The 12061-nt window shown below is 39.3% G+C and overlaps 1 protein-coding gene across 1 annotated transcript; it reads right to left on the reverse strand.

The window, feature by feature from the left end:
* Positions 1–7865: 7865 nt before the first annotated feature.
* On the reverse strand, positions 7866–10878 carry LOC133121249 (tripartite motif-containing protein 16-like). The gene is made up of 5 exons (XM_061230453.1): positions 10872–10878; positions 10153–10191; positions 9567–9629; positions 8393–8532; positions 7866–8291 (listed from the first exon to the last, which is right to left on the reverse strand). The coding sequence occupies exons 1-5, from the start codon at positions 10876–10878 to the stop codon at positions 7866–7868; spliced, it is 675 nt and encodes a 224-aa protein (XP_061086437.1).
* Between the last annotated feature and the right edge of the window lie 1183 nt (positions 10879–12061).

A 12061-nucleotide genomic window follows, 5' to 3' on the forward strand; every position in this document is an offset into this window, starting at 1 on the left:
TTATGTATAGACTCTTTTCAACAACAGATGACACAAATATCTCTATGCAATAATGTGAAGCTGCCTTTTTCACAGTCTACCAGTTAAGCCTGCACAGACAGTGAGTGAGAAGAAGACCCTTTGTGTGAAACTTGGGCAGGCAGACTGTGGACGGATGATTGAACAAAGGGGGTCACTGGCTGTGTTCCCTCTCATCTTTCCATTCATGAGCAAAGTCTTATGTCTCATGCGCATGAACTTCAGCACTATGGGGGTGGGAAGATAGGATAAATGTATTAATGTGGGTTTATGTGACAATTAAATGCATTATAGAAATATGCTCTCACCCCATTCACTTTGCCCCCTTGTGGTTGAGTCGTTGACATCTCAAATTATTGTTGAGTTCATATTTATATCATACAAAAGACGTGATGTAATAAAACCGCAAAACGGCAATGCCAGATTGCTAAAAAGACTTAATTGCAAAGCAGGGCAATACAACTCCAGCCTCCCACTTGTCATGCTCATGGTTTATAACCCTCACCTTGCTACAGACTTTATTCCATGTCTGGCCAACATATTTTCAGTTTGGTAGAAATATAAGTTTGTTTAGCTAATTATTTGATACAGACATATTTATGAAACCAAATATCCACCTGGTGATGAAGCTGCGACTGCTTTCTGACTGACGTTGAAGTTTATTTTGTAACCCGTTCCACCATTTTCAAGAAAACAATATTTTTGAATGCTGTCTGTAACTACTCCTTATTGTTGAGTAAATGCATTGCTTGGTAATTTCAGTACCAAACTAATGTAAAACATGGTCAACTTCTTGTACGGGGGTTAATAATGGGTCTCATGCAGCATTAATCTTAAAGAAGTCAACTCCAAATGCACCAAATGGTCTTAACCATCCAAATCTGCTTTTACCCAGGCTTGCAGAATGATTAATTCCACTTGAACATAAATTGGAGGCGCGTGGCAGATTGTTTGTAATTAGCATAGGTAACACCCCCTAAACACTATATATGGGCAGGTGTTGTGCTCTCCCAAATGCTCAAGAATTGGAGAGATGCCACCAAAAAAGGCTGCAAGAAGAAAAAGAACTTAAGCAGTAATACTGCTCTCCGAACCTCCACATCACGCTCCCGACTACTGTCTGTTCTGGCTCCACGGTGGTGGAACGAACTCGCCGTTGAGGTCAGAACTGTAGAATTTCTCCCCACCTTCAAGCGCAAGCTGAAGACACACCTCTTCAAGCAGCACCTCTCCCCATCCCTCCCTACCTCCCTGTGAACCTTAATTGTTATCTCTGTGACTTGCTTTGTGTATCAGTATTTTTAGTTGGCTAGGTAAGCAGTGTTTGGATAGTTAACTTTGGTTACTTTTGCTCTGTTTGTTTGTTTCTTTGTTCTCGTCCTTATCTTTGTTGTACAGGTAGCAGTTGAAATTGTACTTCCCTCTAGGGTCTTTCAGCGAACTTATCCCTGGTTATGGGTATGCACTTTGTTGTACGTCGCTCTGGATAAGAGCGTCTGCCAAATGCCAATAATGTAAATGTAATGTAATGTAATGTAATAAAATCGATGTACTGTTAAATAAACTTAAAAAAAGTAAACGTGATTTTCCAGAGCATCAGTACTGGCGTTACAGGAAAAATCAAAAACCCAGCAATGGCAAAACATTTGTGATGCTGTAAATGGCGTGTCAGTAGAGGGATGCGCAGTAACTGAATGAAAGGAAAATGGTTTGACATGAAAATGAAAGCAAAGAAATGCATTTCCCAAGCCAAGCGCTTCATGATAACAACTGGAGGAGGACTGGAGGAGGAGGCCGTCTCGCAGGTAGACCTAAGAATTGAATAAATGATCTCAACGTTACGGGATATTTCCACAGCTTAAATTTAATGAACTTCTTTATTAAATAATATAACCGAAACCTTCAAAGGATTAATGAAACACTCAAAAGCAAGTCTAGATAAAATGTGACATTGCAACTGGCTTGTGTGGAATTCCTTATTTGTTATTCACCAACATTTAAAGTTCAGCTTTATTTTAAGTCCAATATCACTGTTCACTGTCTCAAAGGGCTTTACAGGCCCAAAACCATATGCTAGCAGCACAAAGGAGTCGTGTACTTCCCCTGGCCAACGGGCCACCATATTCAGAAGGTGTCCGTTTGCATCTGCTATTATTTGGACATTAATGGAATGGGAATGGATCTGGAAAGGGCTCTTTGATGAGTATGTGGGTACAGTCTACAGCACCAATGATATTTGGGAGTCCAGCTATAGCAAAAAATTTTTTTTTACATTTATGTCTGTTGGTTACCACTGTATGGAAACGATATGTACTGGGGCATGAATTATATGATAGCTTTCTGTACTCTCTGGAAAGCACACAAATTGCTGAATCCCAGAAATCATGGGATATTAACAAAATAAGAACAAATTGTGGATACAAAAAAAAAGAAGAGGAATTTTTTTTGTATATCGCTTCCTGCATGAGGCCCAATGTGTCATATTCAAGTGTCAAACAGATAAGGAATATCACTGTGTTCAGGCAGAATGAATATATAGACATTATTATAGGATTTGGACTTGCTATACCTGTAATAGCACTGGCTATTGGGGCTAATGGGGCTCTAGAGGTTTAACCTAACTTTGAACTAAAGTCTCATTTTATATGTGATACAGGTTGGTTTATTAAGCATTAGGGTGAGTAATCCTTTTTGGAGAGTTTTTTTCGACACGTTGGGCTTGCTGTATATATTTTTTTAAACACGTGAAGGTTAATTTTCTTCTGTATCAAAAAATCTGTTTTTATAGAAAAATAAACTTATCATTCATGTCGGCACAAAAAGATATGCAGTTTTTTGTATTTGTATTTGGAGAGATTTGGGGACACTTGAGGATATTTGGGTACAGTTTTGGAAAAACACATGTGGAGGCCATGCCATGCTAGCCATAATTATAGGCAACCATATAATTATATTAAGTCCTTTATTAACTTAGGAACCACACATGTGTGGAAGCACTGTCTATGATATACTATGTCCTGCATTTACAAAATTGGAAAACTTGAAACACAGGGGCTAGTTAAGCAGTTGTCTGGCAGTTGGAGGGTTGCCAGTTCGATCCCCAGCCCAGGTTGTGTCGAAGTGTCTCTGAGCAAGACACCTGACGAGCTGGTTGGAGCCTTGCATGGCAGTCAATTGCCATTGGTGCGAGAATGGGTGAATGAGAAGCATCAATTGTACAGTGCTTTGGATAAAGGCGCTATATAAATGGCAACCATTTACCATTATTATTATTCTTTTTGTTGTTGTTGTTATTTCACCTTGGACCTTGGAGTCTGTAATTTATTGCACTGCTTTGCAATATTTACTAGGAGGAATTGCAAGCAAGCAGGGACGCAGAGTTAAACACTGCCTCCGCTTCCACATAATTCAGAAACTATCTGACGCAGGTCTTGATTTCTGAGAAATGTGTCCATAAGCAGGCAGAAGTGCGAGAGTTCTCGCCAGAGCAGCACTCGCCACATCTCCAAATAATAAAATGAGTAGACGTATGCAACATGGTCCCACTGATGCTGGACACTTTTTCAGTGTTTCCACAATGGGAACGTACAAATAAACATCAAAAATACATAAACTCTTGTCTGCTCACTAGTTACAACTGTATATTTTGAAACACGAATCCAAGGATGATAAACACAGGCAGAGGGCGGGTCAACATGTCCGTGAGCCTTTTTCAATGATAGGAAGGGATTTACAATTGTCTTGTAACAATGTTTTAACACAAGAATCGTACCCATTGTACCTTTACGTATTCTGTATCATAATTATGCTACACCAAACTTAGTTAATTACTGAGTGGCATATGAGTGGTTTTAGAATACGGCTCAAGAGGCGTCAAAACAGCAAAACTGAACGCATGAATGAATAATGTTTTAAGTCACATACAAGGTAAGTAAAGTACATGTTGAGGACAGCATGACAGGACAGAAAATGATGGCTCAGTGCATTTTAAGTACTGTATGTAGGACAACATTACTGAAGGACAGATTGATGTGAGCATTGTATTCCATCTCATTCGCTTTGGAACTAGGCTACATGATTACTCATCTTCTCCATTCCCAATTTGTCCCACTTATTCCCTGCCATACATCAACGCAAGCCATGTGCACTGTACCATATGTCAAGTTAGGAATAGTTACGCAGAGCAACAGGTCCGGTTACCATTTTGACACATGCCAGACATATACATGCACCTACGGACACAAATATAGCATCTCTGAAATTACAGTCATAATATTCACAGAATGCAACCTCTAATGGTATGTGTTCTTAGTAAGGAGGATATGTAATTTTTCTTGTCTTTTGCTAACTCAGTTGAAGTAAACTGTAATCACCTTCTCAGTCTTACACTTTCGGTGTGATTGGATTCTCACCTCCTGACCTTCCAATTTGTCATGGGCACTCAGCCACTCAAGAGGGGGATGAAGTTAATACAGGCACGCCAGTTTGGAGACTTAAATTAATACATTCACACTGACACTGAGTATATTTGAAGCTTGCTGTCTATAAATCCGTTATGTTTAATAAATAAATGCAGATTGCATTTAGCTCTTCTGCTTAACTTTTGTGCTTTTATGTTTTTCATCATCAAGTAACCTGCAGAATTGAAATGAATGGTAATTATTCATCTGTTCCATCTGGAACTCCATTCTTTGACAAGATAATAATCTATGAACATGCTTTTAGAATTGAAATTTGAATTTGAATGAATTAATAAAGTGTCAAAGGCTTGTCGTGTGAACATGATATTTAACTTGCCATGTCGTTCCAGTACATGATATCATTGCCTCTCACACTTTATGAAAAATGAATGTGTGCATGTTTTTTATTTTTTGGCAAGAGTGTGTGTGCCCCACTGGGTCGCACTGAGGGGTAAACCCCTGAATGCCCCCACAAAGGTGTGCATATGCATGGGGGTACACTGGACAGCTGTTACTCTCTCAAATAACACCACTCACATAACATATGACTGCAACGTATAACATATATGGAATGAATCCAGCACGGACGTATTAACACCTGCAAGATGATATAGAGCCGTACTGCAAGACCAAAAGCTTTGCACTGACTAGAGTCAATATATGGCAACTACTGTTACACAATATTACTCCTTAGTCTACAATACCACATAGCTTTGGGACAGATGACGGTTCCTCAAATAAACAATGTTGAGGCAATATTAATGAATTGTCAATAGTTTTTAAACATTTTATAAGAAAAACTATGAGCACAGTAAAGTGTACATTTGTTCAGATCAAAATAAGCTCTGATAGAGTGCATTTGATCCATTTTGGTGTCTTAGAGCTAAACTGAATATTGTACTGTGGGGTTTGACCATGGATACAACGAGGGGTCATGTTTAAGACATGCAATAATTTGGTTTGGCCGTATACTGCTCCTATGGACATTTGAAGTTATGAGAGCAGCCTATACGAAAATATAATGAATATTTAATTGCTGTGAGAATTTTAAAAAAGCATAATCTGTACAATAATTTGTAGGAAGAAGCTACTCAAATAATATTCATAATGACAAAAAATAAGCAATAATTTCAAATGCACCAAAGACTAGGAACTGGAAGGTGAATATGTTTTCTAAGAGTAATGATGACTACGAACCTGTCAGACATTGCCCATCTTCTTCTGTAGTCTGAAAGACACTACTCTTCAGACTGCACATTAATTAGCTCTAACACTACTCACTTGTATCTTGATCTTCTAGCACTTTCACGTTGCACTTATATCTTCGTCTAGCACTTTCATGCTCCACTTGTATCTTCATCTCGATGTTGTATCTCTTCCGTTCATGCCGCACTTCCAGTTATGACATGCCATAACCTTTCTGACTTACATGTACCATGTGAACTACACTTGATGTTCATTCATATGGATACCTGATACTTATTGAGAATCGTATCTTATATGACCTGTATTCTGAAGTTGTTCCAGTGACCTTCAGTATGCACTATTGTACGTGTCTTTAGATAAACAGTATCTGCCAAATAAATATAATGCAATGGTGAAATTGACCAATACTCGAACAACTACAGCTGCAACTGCAGATTTAAATGTTTTCTTACTGCTTTTCATGTTTAAAGGGATTATTCCCCTCTTAAGCCACATTATGTCAGAAATATGTACGTGATAAAGAATAAAAATCCCAGGTTCACATTGGAATTATTCTGCTACATTGCAAAAGAAGAGGTAACAAAGCCTGAGGTTAATTAATATTCTTTCAAGTGGTGGGACAGTTGCAGATGATGCAGTTACAGCAGGTGTCCACTTATCACTAAGAACATAAATCAGGCAATGGAAACAATGGAGAGTGAGATACAGCCTTTTCAGAGTGCAGAGTGCAGTTAAACTCCAGATGAGCAGGGACGGTTATTAATAGATTTTCTCTGTTACAATGCTGAATCACATCCAACTAGTATCATTCGCGATTATCATGTCACTATCAGAGGAACTGGTGAGCTGTGTTTCACTTTAAATGATTTTACAGATAAGCCAAGTCAGTTGAGCTACCTAGAAAGGTGTTAAAGTCTGTCAGGTCCTGCTTCAAAAGTAAAAAGACACATATATTTTTAAGTCTTTATTCAAATAGTATTTAATAATGTTTTTTTGTCATTTCATGAGTTTCTATATCCACCATATATTCTTATATTTTACTGAAACACATGAACCTCTCCAAAAAGGTTTTCATTGGATTAACTGCAGTCTGATTTATAATTTATGAATCCCATTGCTTAGAAATACCCATACTTATGGCTTATAGCTTGTAATTATGCTGTAATTAAAAAATAAAAACTGATGTGTTGCCTACTGAATATATTGTATCCTCATTCATTCATTCATTATCCTCGCAGGGGGGCTGGAGCCTATCCCAGCATACATTGGGCGAAAGGCAGGAATGCACCCTGGACAGGTCGCCTAACCTGCATGTCTTTGGACTGTGGGAGGAAACCGGAGTACCCGGAGGAAACCCACGCAGACACAGGGAGAACATGCAAACTCCACACAGAGAGGCCCCGGCCGACGGGGATTCGAACCCAGGACCTCCTCGCTGTGAGGCGGCAGTGCTACCCACTGCACCATCCGTAATAGTAAAATGCATTTAAATGTAATAGCATCATGATAAGCTGACAGCAAAATAATAATAAAAAAAGAATCACCAAAAATATTTGACCACACAACTATATTGGTTTGTACATACATATTTATTTGCACATATTAATGTACTGCACTACATGTATCATAACTTCACAAAGTCTGGATACTCAAGATATCACATGCCATACCATATACAATAAATGCATGTAACTAAAAACAAACAAATACAATCAAATTCAAATGAGAAATACAGCAAAAGGATATGTAGCAAAAATAAAAACTTTCACATTATTTCATAATAATTATTATCATTATTTTTCTGACTGCCATTATTTTACACAATTTAAAGAAACACTGGGCTCCCAATAATGAAGGAATTGTAGGAACACAAGAATAACAATAATACAACAATATCATGAAAATAATGATAATAAGAATAGTTTACATAACTTGTTTAATCATTTTTATATGAATACTATTCAATTCCATATATTTCTAACAAAAGATTTTGCCTTCTCATTTTCTTTTCCAAATCCTCGTCTGACGTTGCTTTCCATTATGTCCACCAATGTTCCATTCTTAGAAATTCACATCTATTTTTTTGATCCCTCTCTTTGTCAATTTCACTCTCTCTCTCTGTCTCTCTCTCTCTGTCTCTCTCTCTCTCTCTCTCTCTCTCTCTCTCTCTTGCTTCCCCTCTCATTCTTTCTTTAGTATAGAGCAGGAAGATGACCTCCCTACCCAGATACCTGGCACAACGCGCTCTGTCATTGGGCTCTGATACTTGTAAATCAGCTTGGCCTCTTTCCTACCTGTGTCCTCCTCACCCTCCACCTTCCATTCCACCAGGTAGAATTTTATGATCCCGGCTGGCTGGTCCACATACACCCCCAGAGTGGAGCTGTAGGGGGTGTCCACGACCTCTACAACATGCCCCTTGTGCCAGGCATGATAACAGGATCCAGCCCAACCCACACCCCAGGATTCATCATTTTCTCCAAGACCACAGGGCCCGTCATAAGCCTTCCTTCCAACTTTTTCATATGTGGCACCAATAACGACCCATCCTGAACACTTCATTTCCCAGTATCCCCTTGTATTCCAAAAGCCCTCATTGCAGAGCACCTAGAGAATGAGAGAGAAAGCGATGTAGACATTTTTCAGAAGAAGTTCCTGGTCAATCACTACATCATTATAACACCAGCACTGAGACAAGCCAACCATACCTGTGGGGTGAGCTCAAATCTCTCAGGCCTATCCAGGTACGGGCAAACCTCTTCAGTCAAGCGGACCACCTTGGTACCACCCTCTGACACCCACAACATCTTTTGGGCAGTCTTTTCATTCATAGTAAGGTTGACCCAGTCTGAGAGTGACATCAAGAATGAGAGAGAGAGAATTGATTTAGATTTTTATGTCCCCTTTATTTAATTGCAATGGGTATCTGCTGAAATATATATACAATTTCCTTCAAACCATAACACTGTGATGTCATGGGATAAAACCTGAAACATTAGAACCACATAGAACAGACAATAAAACCAATGAATCACTATAAACCAATAAAAACACATACCTCGAGTAAGACTGGGACAGTACAGACACGATTGTGTTTTTAAAATCATACAGTAGATAAGTAAAAACACAATAGAACCAACCAGAGTAAAAGATAAAAATATTAAATCCACCGATTGCACCATAAGCAGAGCATTAAAAAGATCCACTTAAGTGAATTTGTTTCTTGGTGGAAAAACCTTCCCAACTCAGTCTGGACAGTAATGTGTTTGCTTAGGTTTATTCTTGAATTTTTTTGGAAAATGGCTGAATGGATTATGAAGTAAACTACAACATTATAGCTTCATAACCTGATGGGATATTTGTTTCCATAAATATGTCTGCATTGAATAATTTTCAAAACAAACTTATATTTCTATTAAACCGGAAATATGTTGGCCAGTCGTGCAATAAAAGTGAGCTAAGAAAAAACAATGTGTTTATCCATGTGACTTCTGAATTGTATAATTTTGTTCCTATGTTGGGACATGTTTATTTGACATAGAGAAATGGCATCAAGGATTATTAGAATATACCTTTTATTCTCTGAGTCTGTGACCAGGTCACGGTTGTAAACTGTTAGCATGGCATGGTGGAGCCTGCTGTTTAATTGCCCTCCTTTGCAAATAAGAGGCTGATAAGCATCTAAGGTGCTGTTCTCAATCAGGCATCAGCGTCTTGCGGTTTTATTAAATTGCAGTTTTTATTATCTTAGAAATATTAATGCAACAATAATTTGGTATGTCGACGACTCAACCAAAAGGGGGCAGCGTGGATGGAGTTAAAAGAAAATCAGACCGAAAAAAGAATGACATTTCATTCACAAATTAAGGTGAAATTCCTTACATTTCAGGAGCTCATCTCTGGTTGATGGCTCTGGCACATTTGGGTCATAGACAGGAATTTCCACTGTGGTGAGACAGAAAACATAGCAAACAGCTCATTCAGTAACTGAACATAAAGATTCAGTTAACATTTGTTCTTAACTTTGACTCAAATATAAACCCATTCCATTGACTTTGAAACAGACACTGAGTCTGGAAGATTCTTTGGGGGGACCATGACTCCCTGATTAGCATCTAAGGGTGATATGCCATGAAGTAATCATTGAATATCAGGCATAGTCAACCATAATACATAACACAGCATTAAATAACACATGTAATATATAAACACTGTTTATATTTATTTTTATCAAGCATTCCCTTGGCAAATACATCATGATTAAGAATGTAAATGCAAAGGACACTCAAATGATTAAACACATGTACTACTGTTCAAATGTTTGGGGTTACTTTGACTTTTTCTGCTTTTCAGAAAAGGTGACCCAAACTTTTGAGCGGTCGTGTACCTACATATACTTTATACAAATATTCTCTGGGACATTTACATTTAATTCTATTCATTAATCAGTTCACACAACTTTTCTTACCAGCAGGCTTTGGGGCAGGCTTTTTCGCCCTTGCAGAGTCTACAAAAAAAAGAAACATTTAAATGTAAGTCATCAGGAGTTAAAATAACAATAAGTGGTTGGTGGTTCAAAAAACAGAATGTGAGTAGTTAAAGGCTCATCATAAGTCCAGCAGTTTGCCTTAAGAAGTAATATACAGTATCAATACAATAGAGCATGCATAATTAAACTGTTGTTGCCTTCACACCTTGATGCCTCTCAAAGATCAAATATGTGTTTTCACAATATTCCAGAGGCTAGAACACAGTGGCCAGGCTTTGTCCTGGAAGACTGTATTGTCTATATTAGTTGACATTTGGTCCAGAAAACACTGACTTTAATTTACTCCTCTGTATCATGAACTTGCTCCTACTTTGTAACTACAGTGTAATGTACCTTTACTGACAGGGCTGTTAAAAAAGCTAAAGAGCACAGATAAATGTCAGTATTATTGGTACCCTGGATAAAGATGCACAAAAAATGCTTTCCAACATTGTAAAGAAGTGTGGTTTATTAATGATTCAATGGAATCAAACAAAGTCTAACATTTTTTAGATGAAAGAGAAAACGCATTCATTTGGTTGGAAATTAATGAATCAAGGTGCACCACAGTCACTGATAACATTTTCCAAATCAACTCCACACAGCGCATTGGCGCAGTCACCTGGCGAAGTGCGTAGCGTACTGTGTGTGCCCCTCACTTGACATGGCAAGATTCAGTAGTCAAGCCCAGTAAGTCATGCACCTCGGCAGGTGAATGTACCAATGTACCAATTGTTGTAAGTGTGGTAGGGGGAGTTAGTGTTGTAAGTGTGGTAGGGGGAGTTAGTGTTGTGAGTGTGGTAGGGGGAGTTAGTGTTGTGAGTGTGGTAGGGGGAGTTAGTGTTGTAAGTGTGGTAGGGGGAGTTAGTGTTGTGAGTGTGGTAGGGGGAGTTAGTGTTGTAAGTGTGGTAGGGGGAGTTAGTGTTGTGAGTGTGGTAGGGGGAGTTAGTGTTGTGAGTGTGGTAGGGGGAGTTAGTGTTGTGAGTGTGGTAGGGGGAGTTAGTGTTGTAAGTGTGGTAGGGGGAGTTAGTGTTGTGAGTGTGGTAGGGGGAGTTAGTGTTGTGAGTGTGGTAGGGGGAGTTAGTGTTGTAAGTGTGGTCGGGGGAGTTAGTGTTGTAAGTGTGGTAGGGGGAGTTAGTGTTGTAAGTGTGGTAGGGGGAGTTAGTGTTGTGAGTGTGGTAGGGGGAGTTAGTGTTGTAAGTGTGGTCGGGGGAGTTAGTGTTGTAAGTGTGGTAGGGGGAGTTAGTGTTGTAAGTGTGGTAGGGGGAGATAGTGTTGTGAGTGTGGTAGGGGGAGTTAGTGTTGTAAGTGTGGTCGGGGGAGTTAGTGTTGTAAGTGTGGTAGGGGGAGTTAGTGTTGTAAGTGTGGTAGGGGGAGTTAGTGTTGTGAGTGTGGTAGGGGGAGTTAGTGTTGTAAGTGTGGTAGGGGGAGTTAGTGTTGTGAATGTGGTAGGGGGAGTTAGTGTTGTAAGTGTGGTAGGGGGAGTTAGTGTTGTAAGTGTGGTAGGGGGAGTTAGTGTTGTGAGTGTGGTAGGGGGAGTTAGTGTTGTGAGTGTGGTAGGGGGAGTTAGTGTTGTGAGTGTGGTAGGGGGAGTTAGTGTTGTAAGTGTGGTAGGGGGAGTTAGTGTTGTGAGTGTGGTAGGGGGAGTTAGTGTTGTGAGTGTGGTAGGGGGAGTTAGTGTTGTAAGTGTGGTCGGGGGAGTTAGTGTTGTAAGTGTGGTAGGGGGAGTTAGTGTTGTAAGTGTGGTAGGGGGAGTTAGTGTTGTGAGTGTGGTAGGGGGAGTTAATGTTGTAAGTGTGGTAGGGGGAGTTAGTGTTGTAAGTGTGGTAGGGGGAGTTAGTGTTGTGAG

Source organism: Conger conger, chromosome 2, assembly GCF_963514075.1.
Source record: "Conger conger chromosome 2, fConCon1.1, whole genome shotgun sequence".
NCBI classification, from domain to species: domain Eukaryota; kingdom Metazoa; phylum Chordata; class Actinopteri; order Anguilliformes; family Congridae; genus Conger; species Conger conger.

Coding starts and splice junctions, on each gene's coding strand:
- LOC133121249 (XM_061230453.1), bottom strand. Junction 9,630..10,152: donor GCCTGCCCCAAAGCCTGCTG/GTAAGAAAAGTT, acceptor GTCTCACCACAG/TGGAAATTCCTGTCTATGAC. Junction 8,292..8,392: donor GATTTGAGCTCACCCCACAG/GTATGGTTGGCT, acceptor CTCATTCTCTAG/GTGCTCTGCAATGAGGGCTT.